We start from the raw sequence: 16,962 nt of genomic DNA, 5'->3' as shown, positions 1-16,962 counted from the left end.
ATCTGCGGACGAAACATCTGGAGACAGAAACTATCGTTAACCTGATCACCAGTTAAAGCTTGTTTTATGCTTACCGCGTCCGCGAGGTCCGTGCGGCTCCGTGCGGAAAAATTACATAATTTTCGCACCCACGCCCCCTCCAGCGGCCTCTCCGTGCGGAAAATTTCCGCTCCGCGCACCTCAACATTTTTCTAACCAATGCGGGCGGAGGCTGGAATATACTTTCCGCACGAACGAGCCGCGCGGAAATCACCCGCACAGAAATCCGTGCGAGAGAACGTGTGTGCATTTATTAAAGCTTGTTTTATGCTTACCGCGTCCGCGAGGTCCGTGCGGCTCCGTGCGGAAAAATTACGTCATTTTCGCACCCATGCCCCCTCCAGCGGCCTTTCTGTGCGGAAAATTTCCGCTCCGCGCACCTCCACATTTTTCTAACCAACGCGGACGGAGCCGCACGGAAAAACATGGCGGAGGGCCAGGAGCTACTCGTAGCTGAAGTCTAGAAATACGTGAACTTATACGATTCATCACACAGAGATCACCGTGGTAACCGGGTTATGAACAATTCATGGTGTGAAATTAAAACTAACTGCTGAAATGCTTTTATTTGGTAAAATGCCGTGTTGTAAGTGGTGTAAACCATGGCAGACTTCTTCTCTAGTTTAGTACCAGAGTAGACCAGGTAGACGTGTGTTTGAGCTACACAGCCCCCTGCAGTTTGGAAGCAGACTTCTTCTTCTCTAGTTTATCACTAGAGTAGACCAGGTAGAAAGCCTTATACTTCGTGCGCGTCTGCTCCCAAACTGCAGGGGGCAGTGTATCCCAAACACACGTCTACCACACGAGGAGATTCCACGCATCGTTAAACTGTCCTCAAGCTTCTAAACGAGGCGTCAGTGACATAAAACGAGGACAGATTCATCTGCTGCAGATTATTTCTCACTTCAAGGCACAGTGTCTTCCAGTGGCAACGTGTTATTTGATGATGGACTGTAAGACAGATAGATAAATAGATGAAGGAAACAGCATTATGCTATCATGTGTATAAGGTTTTTTATGATAGGGTTTTTTGGCCATTGAAGTATTATTTGATGTTCAAATAAGAGGCGTAGAAAGAAGTCAAGAGTTACTCTTCTTTACTGGGGGCCGGGACACAGTGCTCATCACAACAACATCGCACTGGGAACTCTACGCGGAACATAGTGTGGCTTGTATAACTCCGCCTGATATTATAGTTCCATATCACAACATCCCCCCGTCTAGCTTAGAACCTCCATACAAACAGTGACCATTAGCTGTGCATTAACCTGCATCATTATGTACATGCTTTAACATTTTCTATATAAATGAATGTTTAGCTGTCTTCAAAAACATTTTTTTCTTTACATTTATCTTTTTTTTTTTTTCAACCAGCCAATCACATATGGCAACATGAACATGAAACTTTTGTCCACCTTGGCATCCTATTGATGCTAAACTTTTTTCTTTATTACACATAGTCTTTGTAGTGCGCTGGTTTCACTACAGTCCTTCCAAATTGTGTACGGACCGGCTGAGGGTTGCTGGGGTCCGGTACTTTAGTCTCAGCTTCGCAGGGTGGTGCGGGGAGTGTTTTGTCATTGTGTCCCTCCTGCTGTTCTTCAGGTGCTTGTGGTTCTGCCACAAGGACTCTTTTCACAGTCTGTTGCATTTGTGTGTTGTAGGGTCCTCGTAGGTGGCACCTGCCACGCCTGATACTGTTTCCGTTGGGGGTTTGGACAATGTAACTCCTCGGTTCATTGCACTTCTGCTGGACAATTGCTGGATACCATGTCTTTTTCTCCTTGTTCCACACAGTTACATGTTGTCCCGGTTGGAGTGGTGGGAGTTCTCTGCGACAACTGCGATCATGGTGCTTCTTCATCTTAGCTGCTCTACAAGCTAGTTGCTGTCGGTGTTCCCCTCTGCCTGGGTCTGCTCGGCTTGGCAGTAGGGTGGTGACGGGCCTGTCAAAGAGCATTTCTGCAGGTGAAGGCAGTTTGCTGTCAACAGGTGTCACTCTTACTTGTAGCAAAGCTATGTGGAGGTCACCCTTGTGTTGTTGTGTCTTCTTCACAATAGATTTGATATGTCTCACATGCCTTTCAATAAATCCATTGCTTTTCGGGTAATGTGGAGAACTAGTAGTATGTTTTATTCCCCACTTCTTTATGAACATTTGGAAAGCTTCTCCCATGTACTGTGGTCCATTATCAGTCAGGATTTCGTCAGGACGTCCAAACATAGACATGTAGCTCTGCATTTTTTGTGTGACTGCATAACTAGACACTGGAGCATGCATTTCATCCACAAGTGGATATTTTGAGTATCTGTCCACAGTCAACAAATAGTGGCGACCATTTATTTCAAAAAGGTCTGAAGCTACTGACTGCCATGGTTTGGGTGGAAGTTCATGGGGTTTAAGAGGTTCTTTTGGATTAGCATCTTGATGTTCTGCACACACGTTGCATGATCTGCAAGTTTTTTCAATGTCGTCATTCATCCTGATCCAATACACACTTTCTCGGGCAAGTCGACGTGTTTTTTCTATGCCCTGGTGAGCCACGTGTAGTTGTGTGAGAATGTCTGAAGTCATGGAGTCTGGGATGAGTACTTGTCTGCCTTTAAAGATGACCCCTGACTCTGTAGCAAGTTCGTCTCTGAAGGACCAGTATGGACGCAGGTCTTTAGGTAGATCCTTTATACGCTCAGGCCATCCCTGTTGAATGAGTTCCTTCAGCGCTTGAAGTTTTGGATCATCTGCGGTTTGTCTTTGCAGAGCATGTTGCTTTTCTGTTGAGAAGTTTATAATGGCAATGGTGTGTTTCTCTGGATCCTCGAACTCTGTTTCAATACCATCTATTCTTTCATTCAGCTCGATGTCACCGTCGTTTTCAGGATTTGGCAATCGACTGAGGGTGTCTGCCAGAACCATTTCTGGTCCGGGTCTGTATTTGACCTCGTAGTTGTACCCTTGAGTCTTTATTAGCATGCGCTGGAGTCGGGGTGGAGCTGCATGCAGTGGTTTGGAGCAGATAGTGACAAGTGGTTTGTGATCCGTTATCACAGTGAATGACTTTCCGTACAGGTAGGTATGGTATCTCTGCATTCCATAAACTATTGCAAGCATCTCGCGTTCAATGTTGCTGTACCTTGACTGGCAGTCTGTTAGAGTCTTTGATCCAAATGCGATGGGTCTATTATTTTGTACCAGTGCTATTCCCAAGCCTTTCTGCGATGCATCTACTTTAAGTGTCAATGGTGTGCTAGCGTCAAAGCATTTCTGGTGGTCTGCTTCCCATAACCATGGAGCATCACTTTTTAGTAGTCCTTTCAAGGTGTGCGCTTTCTCTGCGAATTTTGGTGTGTAAGTTGCCAGGTAGGTTAACATTCCCATAAATCTGTGCAGTTCGCTTTGGTTTTGAGGTGTTGGCATTTTCTGTATGTCTCTCACTTTTGCTGGATCTGGCTTAATGCCACTGTTTGTGTACATGTTGCCAAAGAATGAGATATTGTCTTGTTTAATGGCGCATTTGTCACTGTTGAACACCATTCCTGACTTTGCAGCTCGTTCCATCAGATTAATCAGGTTTTTGTCGTGTTCCTCTTCATTCTTCCCGCATATGACTATGTCATCGGCTATACTGGCCACACCTTCGAGTCCCTCCAGGATTTGGTCCATCTTGGCCTGGAAGAGATCCTGAGACACACTTAGTCCAAATGGAAGACGTTTCCAGCAGTATCTGCCGAATGGAGTGCGAAACGTGGTCAGGACCTGTGACTCTTCGTCGAGGTGTATTGACCAATATCCTGCTTTTGCATCGAGTTTGCTGAAGATCTTTGCGTTTGCAAACTTTGGATTCAGTTCCTCAACTGTAGGTATCTTGTGCGGACACCTTTTTAAGCTGGCATTTAGTTTTTGTGGGTCTAGACATATACGTAGAGATCCATCTTTTTTTGTGCTGTATGCCAAGCTGGAGCACCAATCAGTGTGGTGGTCCACTTTCCTCAGAACATCTTGCTCTACCAGTTTGTTCAGTTCACTTTGGAGCTTGTCTTTGAGATGAATGCTGCATTTTCGTGGTGGGTCAATAAATGGTTCAGCATCAGGCTTTAGGATGAGTTTTGCGGTTCCCTTAAAGTTTCCAATTTTGTCAAACTGGTTGGGATATGCTTTTTTGAGATCCTCACATGTTGTGATTTTTGTTCGTTTTGCTTGTTGTTCGCTGCTATTGTCGGTTTCATTCTTGACTGTGTCTACATGCAGGGTAACAAGATTTAATAGTTCACTCGTAGGCAGTCCAACTACAGCTGGCCCAGGTACATCCACAATGTAGAATTTGGCATTGATCCATCTGGACTCCTTGTACTGGCATGGAATGTTGATAGTTCCATAGCAGGGTATCTCATGACCACTGTAAGCAGACAGTTTTAGGTAGTTTTTCTTAAGTCTTTTGAATGCACATGTGCTGTTTCCGTACATTTGTTTGAATGTGCGCAGTGGAAGGGTGTTTCCTGAAGCTCCTGTGTCGATCTTAAGTCGAAGTGTATGTCCATAGCCTGCCACATCTGGTGGTTTCACATTTAATGTTGTATAGGCTTCTTCTCTCAGCTGATTACTGTCAATGCTGTGCAGACATTTTTCACTGATTGTGATACAGTGAAACTGCTGCTGGTACATGCACTCTTCTTCAGGCTCACAACCCTCAATCACATCGATCCTAGTTTTGTGTTGTGGTCAAGGTCTTCCCTTGTTTGTCTGGAACTTGTGATAGATATTATGTGGTGGACGAGTTTTGCTTCTCTTCCTTGGACTTGTATCTGACTTTTGTTGCCGCCTGTTTTTCCTGCAGCAACGAGCCCAATGTCCTTTAACACCACATGCTGAACACTCATCTTTATATGCAGGGCACTGGCGCGGTTTGTGATTTGTGCCGCAGTTCTGACATACTCGCCCTCTGTGTATTGCATGGACTTTTTCTGAAGTAGACAAAGCAAGCTTGTTTAGTTATTCATTGCCTGCTGATAAGGCTTCATACTTCCTTCCTTCTTTCAGCACATCAGCTAAAGAGTAGCCTTGAGGTTTGCTATATAGATCATTTCTCAGAGCATCATGTGGGGTGCTAGCAATGATAAGCTCAATCAGGCTTTCATTCAGTTCTTCGTCAGTGAACTGGCACTTCAGCGCTAAAGTTCTGGCTCTGGTAACAAAATCATCGATGCTTTCATCATGCTTCTGTCTGTATTGCATTAAGTGAAGTCTGTGTATCCGGAAGTTCACATTGAGCTTCAACTGACCTTCGAAAAAAGCCCACAGTTGTCCAGGTTTTTTCTTATCATCATCACTCAGTCCACTCGCGTTCAGTCTTTTTAGTCCTTCATCTCCGATGCCCCGGCATATTTTCCTGGCTCTTTTAGCTTCGTCATCTATTTCTTCATCCTCCAGGTAAAGGCACATTTTCTGTTTAAAAAGTGAAATAACCTCACTCAGATCCGGGTCGGACCAATTCATCGTCGGTAGCTGCGACGCCATTTTCGATCTTCTCCTATGTCTTGTCCACCGCGTTGCTCCCGCACTTACTGACGATATCGAATGTATCCTCGGACACACTCTAGGTACGCCGTAGTCCTGTAATGCGTATTTGCGGATGTGTCTTTACCGCTGCCACCATGAAGTATTATTTGATGTTCAAATAAGAGGCGTAGAAAGAAGTCAGAGTTACTCTTCTTTACTGGGGGCCGGGACACAGTGGTCATCACAACAACATCACACTGGGAACACTACGCGGAACATAGTGTGGCTTGTATAACTCCGCCTGATATTATAGTTCCATATCACAACAGCCATGACACAAGGTCTTGCTCAATTTAATGCCTCTGAAGTGTAAGAAAATACAATCTCCTTCGGACAGGTTTTCTGTTGGCTTAGCATTTGGTAAGTAATCAATGTATTGTTCTTGTCCTGTAATTTCTCAAGCTTCAGTATCTGATTGAGAGTCAAAAACTGATTCACAGCAAGGTATCTTTCCAGATACTGACCATCCAGACAATAACTAAAGATTATGATACCCTCCTTCACTAAAACCTATTGCCAATGTTCAGACAAAAAGACGTGCTTGTGTTTGTGGCCCCGTGATTTTACCACACCTATCATACCAGTATTTCAAACCTGAACATTTAAAGAATGAAATTGGCTGAGCCCTTTAACACTGCCCAAAATCTAAACTTATACCCTTGTCAACACTCCATGCAAGACAGCTGCTATTGTATGAGACTTGCTTAACATTGACGCTTCAAAGTAGATAAAACCTTTAAGTTTTAATGGCCTTACGTCTCTATAGCTGTACTCTCTAGACAAATTACATATTTTTGACATGTTATTTTAGGCATGACTCTGGGAAAGCCCACTACTTAAGACCAGACTGAAATATCATCACAACAGTTGCATAACATTTTTAAGTCATTAAAGTCAGCACTTTGGGAGGTCAGTCTAAAATCTTAACTGTAGCCTGATTCAGCCATTTCTTTAGCACTTTTGAAGCATCCTTCTGTTCATTGTCTTGTATGAACACTGGACTGCAGCCAAGATCCAACCTTCAGGCTGATGATTTTAGGTTTTTCTGAAGGACGTAGGGGTAATCCTCCTTCTACTTTATTCCATTTACTTTGTGTAAAGCACCAGTTCCATAGTCAGCAAAACAGCCCCAGAGCAGAATACTTCCACCATCACACTTGATGGTAGGTATGATGTTCTTGGGGTTAAAGGCTTCACTTTATCTCCTCCAAACATATTTCTGCTCATTGTAGCCAAATAGTTTGATTTTTGTTCCATTTGACTGCAGAACTTTCCTCCATATGGCCTTTTGTTTGTCCATGTAATCAGCAGCAAAGGCGGGCCTTTCTTCATGCAGCCTCTCAGCCCATGGCAATGTAAAACATTTCTGACTGGACACTGACACCAATGTTCCAGCAGCTTCTAATTCATTGCAGACCTGCTTTTTGGTAATTCTTGGTTCAGTCTTGACCATCCTGACTAATTGCCCCTCAGTACTCTCAGTGACACAACTGTTCAATGCACTCTAAGTGACTCAAAATGACTCTTAAGTGACATTGTTGACTTGCTCAAGTCAGTAGAATCAGTAGATCAGATAGAATCATGCATTTATTTATTTCTATTTGTTTGTGTGCGTGTAGCTGAAGCAGATGGAAGTCCAGCTCGAAGAAGAGTATGATGAGAAGCAGAAGGTGCTGAAAGAGAAGAGAGAGCTGGAGTCAAAGCTTTTGTCAGCACAGGACAAGGTAATTACACTGTACACAGTGCAAGGGAATTGATCTTATGCACAACCTGTAAAAAACACGTGTGATTTCCTGTAACTTCCCCCTAAACGTTCTACTCCAGCAGGACTTAAACTTAACTTGTGTATCTATAAATTTCCTCTGTGGATTCACAGGAAATGCCATTTTGTATGTGCATGGTTGGATAGTAACAGAATGTTAGTAATGCCATTTGTTCTAAAACAGCACTACTGCTGTTCAGTTGTGTGAGTGGAAATGTGGGGAATTATATGATTTAAGTGGGTCATTTATACTGACTGAATCAAATATTTATCTGGCTGTACTGACTGCAATTAGAGAGCTCTGATAGTCCAGACTGATCTTCAACTCTGACAGTAAAGGAATAGAGGAGGAGTGTGGCGTGCTGTAGTCAAAGCAGTCCAAGCAAATCAATATAAATAGACATCTTCTGTGACAACAGCGTACAAAATATTTGCTTATTGTTCACACGGGACCCAGGGAGTTTAATGTAGTGACCTAGCCCACCATGAAGAACTTTTTAATCCCATAGACACCTTCTGCTTCTTAAATTGCTCATATGTGACTAGAAAAGGTAAGCCCACCACTCCTGAACATTCAAAGCATTTTTCTTGGAGCTGAAATGAATGATTAATGGGGGAAAAAATGGTTAAGTATTTTGAAAATTGATCTAGCATTTTTTTTATTAGCAAAGTGGAAATTTCATGTCTAAGTTATGAATGTTTTCTAATGCTGTTATAGGTTTAATTATATTATTTCTACTTATATTTTGAATGATTAGTTGACTGAAATGTAACAATTTACTCCTTACCCTGTTTCAACCTATGTGTATGATTCCACCTTTAAAAAGAGTAAAATCTATTGAGTCCATTAACAGTCCTGCGGCCTCAGCTGAGTCACCAGTTTTCACTGTACCTGTTTCTCAGGTGAGAGGTGGTGACATTGAGACAGAGAAACGCTTGAGGAAGGACCTGAAAAGAACTAAGGCTCTGCTGGCTGATGCCCAGATTATGTTGGACCACATAAAGAACAATGCACCCAGCAAGAGAGAGATCGCCCAGCTCAAGAACCAGGTACAACCACAAAAGCACCATTATGTGTCACTGACAGTTAGAGAAAAAGCAGAGTCTTTAGTGTTGTGGAAGGCTAGGCAAGACACACACCAAGTCTTCACAAACACCAAGTATGATTTTGTTCAGCAGGAGTCATCAGATCTACTGACTTGACTAGCATGTTTTAAATTCTTGTCACTTCTACTGTACCATCACTAAGCATTTTATTTTGATGCATGAAAATGGTTAACAGAACATCAGAGATGCCAAATAAATTAAACATTAAAAGTCTCAGGCCAGCCAAATTACAAATACATGCTTTTCACTTTTCTGTCATGGTGTGCAATGTAGTTGCATGGAATGAAGTGTTATGTAGATGGTTTTGGTTTTATTTTACTTTCTAAAGTAACAAAGTACCAAAGTTGAATACTTTTAATTAGTGTTTCTTTTTTTTTTTGAGAACAGCACAAACAGAACACAAATGGAGAAATGCATGTTGTGGGCGGTACTCAAATCAAACAAATGGATATAAATAAAAGTAGGCCTTCTACCTTGACATCAACGCACTTACCTGTTCTAATTTTTATGTTAGAACAAAGGAGAAGCAGTCAAAAGTGATGGGCCGAGCACAGACCAAATGTAGGCACCACTCTGGGACAGGGGTTGTACGTGCAAATTTGCAAATTGAACTAATTCATCGTTAGTTACACCAAAAAAGGAAAGGAGCACAGCAATTCAATGCCTGTATATCCTGTGTGTTAATGGCAAACAAAGTAAAGCACTTGATGAAACCTAGGTAGGGTTAAAATGTGATATATAAATGCAGACCATTTATATTTAAGAACTTCAACAGTAATATGTTGTTCCAGAAAGTGCCTGTCTTGCTCTTTATAACCAACAGAATTACAGGAGAATAGACTACTGAAGGGTTGTCTGTTGGCAGAAAGGAGTCTCTGTGATAACTATTTACAATAAGCCTGTGGAATATTTTTGAGTAAAAGTTTTTGATGCTTTGAAGATGACAGACAAAATGGATATACCTGGACGGGAGATATTTGAAAGCCTGGACAGTACAGAAGTCTTAAAATGAAACCATTTATGGGGACATTCTGGTAGTCACATAGACTCCTTTGTCAGTACAGCTGGTGGTCTGGCTAAGTTAAGACCCCCCCCAACACTCACACACACACACACACATACACACACACACACACACACATACCTCCCCCTCCTTTTGGTATGAAGTCACGCTAGGCTGATGTATTTTCTTTCCTGTCTCTGTCTTCTCTAGCTGGAGGAGTCTGAATTCACCTGCGCAGCTGCAGTTAAGGCTCGCAAGTCCATGGAAGTAGAGATTGAAGACCTGCATGTTCAGATGGAGGACATCTCCAAAACAAAACAAGCGGTTAGTACAGCTCTCTAAATGATCCTCTGAGCATTTAGAAGCAGCTTTTCTAACAAGTTTCCTGGAGCAATAAAACCACAGGTGGCATTTTTGATCAAGAATGCAAAGTTTACTGCATGTCATTGTTAAATGGGAAGCAAAAGCACGTTGGCGTTTTTGTGGCTTTTATGAGGCTGCACCATCTGTGCTAGTAGCAGGGCATCTGTAGACCTGTCAAATCATTGCCTTTAGCCAGCGATAAAGGGTTAGAGGACATACCTGTTCCCTCAGAGATCATCCTCTGTCCTCTTATTCACTTGGGTATTCACTTACAGTACTTTTAGCACCACATTTCCTGATTTTCCAGAAGAATATCTTTTCATCCTCTGCTAAACATGTTTCTCCTTATTCTGACTACATCCTTTTCTTGACATGTTTTGTTTTTATTTCTGTCTTTTTCTCTTTCTATCTCCACCTCTCCTATCTATTTTTTCCTAATCTATTTTGACCTTTATCTTTTTCTGTCCCTCTGCCATGTTTTTTCTTACTTTAGGCCTTGTTCCCATGGCAATCTGGTTTTCACATGCTACTCCAAGTGCAGTTCTCCTTTCCCAGCTGCACGTTTTTCTGACTATTCATTTACTTTCATTCTATTTGTATCAGCAAGGTTTACTCTCCTTTTGCTTTCTCTTCAGCCTTCTAAAGAGAAACTGCTGACTGCAGGACATACTGTGACGGTTAGGGTTAGGTCTAACCCATTTCATGGCACTTTACAAAGTGTGACTTCCTATTATAGGTTGGATGGATGGATGGCTTTGTTTTCCCTTTCCTTCAAGGAAGCATATGCACACTTACTAGAAAGACTGACATTATTATCACCTCTTTTTCAAAACAGTTCCTGTAAAATAGAGAAGAACTGACTCTTTTTTGGGGATTTCTTGGTAACAGTGAACTTGGTCCGGAGTGTGACTTAGTTAAAGAGTTTTTATTAATGTTTGTTTACAAATATAATCAGTGTGCTTCAAAAAGCAACTGACATTGTATTGATGGAAAATATTTAAAATAAAGAAAGGAATATTATTAAAATTGCTAATTATCTAGTTTGCAAATATTTTTAGATTGAAAATAGTGTTTACTTATTCTATTTTTAAAACTTTTATTTGAAGTAATAGCATTTTTCTTTGACATTGTATTGGTTTTCCTCTCATCTAGTTTACTTGCCAAACTTTTCTCTCCACTACTGCACATATACAGTTGAAGTTTCATTTTTGAAATTCAGTGTTATCTTTGTCATTCAAAAACAGAACCTTGCAAATTAAGAGGAATGCCCTGACAATTTGGATCAAAGCAACGCTAACTTACTGGAAACACTAACACATCTACACATAGCTTCCTTAGCTACATAGTGTTAACATATATTGTGATAAAGTGCAAAAAGCTCAGTCGGAGATGAGATGAACTCAGGAACCAACTGCTTTTAAAGCTTGTCTTAGCTCCTTGTTTTTCATTGAGTTTTACTGGTAGAGTTTTACAACACTAATTAGTTAATGTCAGCTCTCTTTATTTAGTTGAAAACTTCTGCTGATTCTGTAATATTTTCCACTGACTATGCCTTCATAAAACTTTTTAAATAATTTTAAAAAAACAGTCTAAAAAGAGTGTCCACAATGAACCACTTCACATGAAAATGGCTAAATCTCTTCTTCATCTCTCTCTCTTTGCTCTCAGTCAGCAACAAAATGGCATCACAGCCAACTTCTGTGGACCTGGACAGATCTATGAGTTCACCAGATCTCTCTTTCATGATTGGTGTATTATTTTGGAAAATCATCATAAAAACAGAGTATGGACATCAGTTACATCAATTTTTAAAATTTTAAAATACATCATCACAGAAAAAGTTAAAGATGACAGAAAGTCACATATTGGCTGCCACCTAGCCCTGCCAAGTCTTCAAATATCTGGTACTGGAGCCGAGAGCAGAAAAAAAAGCCACATCATTGCAAAAATTTAATGAGGTGGTCCTTGTGTTGTTTCTGACTTACCCTGAAAATTTCATCCAAATCCGTTTGTCCATTTTTGAGTAATGTTTCATGCTGACAGATGGATTCACAGATTCACAGACAAACGTACGCCGATTGTCACATAATTCCGCCGTTCATCAGCGGAGTAATAATAAAACAGCTGCGATAATGTGCGATACAATAATTGTCAGCGTTAATTAATTAATGTGTTAACGTGCCCAGACACACACACACACATATATATATATATATATATATATATATATATATATATATATATATATCGTTAACACTTACCACCAGTCCCTCCAGGATTTCGCGGACGTTTTTCGAGATTGTAGCGGCCGAAAATGCCTGAATTCGCGGCAGCTTTTCTAAAAAATTGCGATGTAAGTTGCGATGTTTTAAGCTTATTTGTTGCGATGAAATTGCAGGAGACTCTGACAATTTCTAAAAAGTATCATTTTTTTTCAGCTTTTAGAACATGTTTCAATATTGTAGTTTACAATATTTATTCTGAAATTAATTCTTTAACGCTCCAACCCATTTACACAAAAGCTGGCATACCATGGTGGGAAATTAGTACCAGCCAGATACTGGTTTAACATGAAGTAGTTGGTAGATTTAAGGCACAAAATGAAAATTTACTATTGAATGACTCACATTTGGACATAGCTGTCAGTGGCTTAAGAAGTTAATTTCACTTCCTGGCACACACATATTCACACACACGCGCTCATGGCTTGTCACGTCAATTAACAAGAAAAGCACTCAGAGAGCAGTACTCCACCAAGACTGTTCACTACCTGACCTTGCACTGAGCATAGGTGTGTGTTATGCATGTGTGCGTACTGAATCGCGTGACGTAAATATGTAGCGGGCAGCGGGAATTGATGGGACTCAGAAACACCCCAACAATTTAATCAGTTGTTCCTTGTATCATTTCCGATACGTCCACAGCGGTGGATTTGTAGTAGGATCGCAATGATGTGATCATTAGCAGGCGGCTGAGGCAGCTTTCACTTGTTGCCATGGTTACCGTGCCGCTATCAGACGCCGTGCCGCTGCCTCAATGGGAAATCCTTAACAAATCTGTGGATCCAGACTTTATGCCGCATCACTGCCAGAATCGAATCACTTGGTCCTTGTGTCATTTCTGACCTTCCCTGAAATTTTCTTCCAAATCCCTTAGTTCGTTTTTGAATAATGTTGCTAACAGAGGAATGATTCACATATGCCGATCGTCACATAACTCCTCCGTGTTCCTTTGCGGAGAAATGAAACTAACTTACCTTCATTCTTTCAGTGCTCCAACAGATCAGGATGCAACAGTTTCCATCACGGTGATTTGTCTGGTCTGTGGTCCGCTCGTTTCAGCCATTCTCCTAATATGTTTCGTGGTAGAAAAGTGTCTATCAATCGATGATTTTTTAAATTTTTTTTTTGTATTCCACCACAATATTGCATGGGTGTAAACAGTTTACTTCCGCTTTGGTGAAGAACATCAGGGAATTAATTGTTTTGCACAGTCTTCAGCAATAATTTTTGATGGTAAATACGTTAGAATGGGACATGTCTGCATCTTCAAACCAAAAAACAAGGAAGGGATTTCGGTGACGTACGTGCAATACGTTTGCGCTGGGGACTGCAATGGTTGGTGGAACTCATGGGAGGCGGGCCAAAATTGCAGTAAAGTTGCGGTGATTGGACAAAATTGCAAGGTCGTGCACAATTCGTGGAGATTGATTGAATTCACGTGAATTGCGTGATCGCAACATCACGAATTCCTGGAGGGACTGCTTACCACCTATCTGAACACTGTTGCAAACCTAGGGCAGCTCCTTATGGCAACAGTTTTCTTGATGGCCTCTTTCAATAGGATTCTTCTCACCGTACTACAGAAATTGTTCAGAAAGGGTTTGAACAACATGACAAAGAATTCATAGTGACGACTTGCCCTCCAAACTCCCCAGATCTCAATCCAATCCTGCATCTGTGAGTGGTGCAAAAACACATCTAATCTAAAGCCTGAACTTGCACTTCCTGAATATAAAGGATCTGCTGCTGAAGTGTTGGTGTCTGGTACCTTTGAACACCTTTAAAGGTCTGTGAAGTACATGCCTTGACAGAGCTGTTTTTGCAGTATAACGTTTGCTACACAATATTAAGCAGGTGATTTAATGTTGTGCCTGATCAGTGTTTGTGAATCAGCGTATATGGACAGAATCTTAGAAAGAAGTCGTTTGTTTAAACAAAATTGAATGCTTTTAATTACTGAATTCAATATATACATTTCTTTGTCTAAATGTTTTCTTCACTACCATTACTGCGGTACTCTACTGAAAGTGACATATGTAGCATGTTGATGTTATCAGATCAGTGGGTTTTTCAGTATATGCAGACATTTATTAATATCATTATATTATTAATTACACTGCGTGCGATGTCATCATTTGCAGCTTATTTAGTTTTTTCCAGAGTTTATTCTCAGTTGTACTTTTTGTAGAACCACAGCTCCTCAAAATTAATCTAGTATTCTGTGATACACTGTATATTTTGTGTCTCTTTAGCTGACTGGTATATACCCAACTCCAAGACAGCTTTTGTAACTAGTACTGCATTGTATTTAGTGAATACACTACGGTCAGAAAGTTTTCTTTTCAGAACCTTTCAAGTTTTCCATTTATTTGGTCCAGTTTAGTCCATCTTAAAATGGACTAAATTACCTGTTTTTCCTCATCAGTCTACACACATATTCTGTAATGACAGGGCAACAACAGATATATGGAGTCTTTCAGTAAATTTATTAAAAATGGACAACTGTAAAATTTCATTTATATTGCTATTCAGACCCTTGTTATGTCACTCACATTTGAGTGGTGGTGCATCCAACTTCTATTATTGGTCCTTAAGATACTTCTACATCTTGATCTTAATCAAATTCATTTGATATAATTTGGAGTGGCACATGTGTCTATGAATGTTGTATGTCAGAGGAAAAACCAAGGAAACTGATCTGTGAGGCAGGAATGTGTTAAAACACAGATCAGGGGAAGATACAAGAAATATTCTGCAGCATTGCGGTGCCTCTGAGCATGGCAGCATGCATCATTCTCAAAAGAACAAGTTAGGAGCTCTAACAGTCCTCGTACATCTGGCTGCCGAGCCAAATCCAGTAATCTTGGATGAACGGCTTTGATCACACAGGTAACCAGGAATCCAGTGGCCACTAGGAATGAGCTCCAGTGTTCCTTTGTGGAGACCCTACAGAAGATCCAGCAGTGCAGCACTGCACCAATCAGGTCTTTGGGGAAGAGAGGCCAGATGGAAGTATAGCTCTTAGACCATGAGAGGCAAAACCCCTTGTCTGATGAAACAGACACTGAACTACTTGGCCACAATGCCCAAAAATATTTGGAGGAAAGTAGGCAGAGAACAGACCTCATTAATACATTCCATGCAGACAAGCATGGTGGTGGCAGCGTATGCAGTGGAAAAGTTTTTCTGAAAAAGGACTAGTCAGACTAATCAGGGTAGTGAAAGAGTTGAATGCAGGAAAATGTAGATACTGAGTGAAAACCTTTTCCAGGATGCTCAGGATTTCCAGTTGGTGAGAGGTTTTACATTTCAATGAGACAACTACCCAAACCATGTCATCAAGAAAACAGGAGAGGCTTCAGCAAATCTCTGTGAAAGTAATGGAGTGGCCCAGCCAGAGTTGGATACCACCATAATGACTGAATATTAGGATATTTGGGGTCAGCCCTACTCTGGGGAGATGTGAAAATGGGTGTGCATCAATGCTCCATATGAAATAACAAACACTGTCACTACTGTGGGCAGTGGTGGGTCAGCGGTTGAGTGTCTGGGCTACGGATCAAAAAGTCAGAGGCTGACTCTAATGCTGCCATTGATGGGTTCTTGGGCGAGGCCCTTAACCCTATCTGCTCAAGGGTCACTTTGTCATTGCTAACCCTGTGCTCTGACCCCAACCTGGGTATACAAAAAGAGAATATCAGAGCGCTGTAATGTATTCAGGACAAATGAAGCCGCCTTTTTCTACTGCTGCTTCTCCGGTAGCCTGGAAGCCTGATAATGAACTTAACTGGGTTTATCATTTTCTGCGGTTAATGCATACATTTTCTGCTTCTTATCCACATCCAGGTTACATTAGTATGGCTACAATATGTAATTATAGACATATGCTTAAAATTCATAATCTCTAAACATTACAACAGCATGTGAAGTGCTATGAGACGACATACAGTAGTGGAAAAAAGTTTTCGGACACCCCATGCATTTGTGAAATATTGCATAAAGAATCACTCTTAGGTCTTCAAGTGCAATTTCTTTTAGTGCAGTCACAGCCAAAATACTGAACAAATCATAAAAAAGCCATTAAAAACTTTAAATTGATTGGTTCCATATAAATAGATAAGAACTTTTGAGGATTGGGTCATTTTGGTACCAGTGATCCACTAATGAAGGTTGTGCTTTTTATTAAAAGACACATTTTTTGTTGCAGTGCTTCATGTCTATACGTCCTTCAGAGACAAAAATTGCTAAAACAAGGAACCAAACGCAGGAAACACGCCTGAAGATACAGATTCTCAGCCAGGAAGGGTACAGCTGTCACCAGATAGCCAGGAAGTGCAGACGCAGTCCTTCAGCAGTTGGATACACTCTGCAGAAATACAGATGAACCAACAGCTTGGAAGACAAACCAAGATCTATGTGTCCAAGGGTTTCTTCAGCAAGAAATGACCGCATCCTGATCCACATGTGCACGGAAAACTGCTGAATGACATCACAGGAGCTTCAGCAGCAGTGGTCAAACCAAACTGGTGTCCAGTGCTCCACCTACACTGTACATGGCCGACTTTTAGATCATGGCTTAAGGTCCTACAAGGCCATCAAGAAGCCCAGGGGCCGGGCTAACCTCTGTCTCTCATTGATCAGGATCAATGAGAGACAGAGGTTAGCCCGGCCAATTGGACAGCTAGGAAGTGGAAGAAGATTCTGTGGTCAGATGAGTCCAGTTTCCAGCTTTATCTTCCGGATAACTGCATAACTCACATTAGCAGGCCAGGTGAAGCATTATCTCCAGCATGTACAGTACCTACTGTCAAGCATGGTGGAGGCAGTACCATGGTTTGGGGATGCATCAGTG

At 41.3% G+C, this 16,962-nt stretch overlaps 1 protein-coding gene across 13 annotated transcripts in view; it reads left to right on the top strand.

Moving 5' to 3' along the window:
• The window catches only part of myo18ab (myosin XVIIIA b), a 207,556-nt gene that overhangs the window by 161,288 nt on the left and 29,306 nt on the right, over positions 1 to 16,962 (top strand). For all 13 annotated transcript variants that reach the window (XM_055012350.1, XM_055012349.1, XM_055012348.1 and 10 more), the window contains 3 exons: positions 7,213 to 7,317; positions 8,259 to 8,405; positions 9,676 to 9,789. In XM_055012350.1, coding sequence (XP_054868325.1) covers positions 7,213 to 7,317; positions 8,259 to 8,405; positions 9,676 to 9,789 — 366 coding nt within the window. The remainder of the gene's footprint in view (positions 1 to 7,212; positions 7,318 to 8,258; positions 8,406 to 9,675; positions 9,790 to 16,962) is intronic.

The sequence above is a fragment of the Amphiprion ocellaris genome, chromosome 7 (assembly GCF_022539595.1).
Source record: "Amphiprion ocellaris isolate individual 3 ecotype Okinawa chromosome 7, ASM2253959v1, whole genome shotgun sequence".
NCBI classification, from domain to species: Eukaryota; Metazoa; Chordata; class Actinopteri; family Pomacentridae; genus Amphiprion; species Amphiprion ocellaris.
Note: the sequence above shows the minus strand (reverse complement) of the source record. Positions and strands in the feature narration are given on the sequence as shown.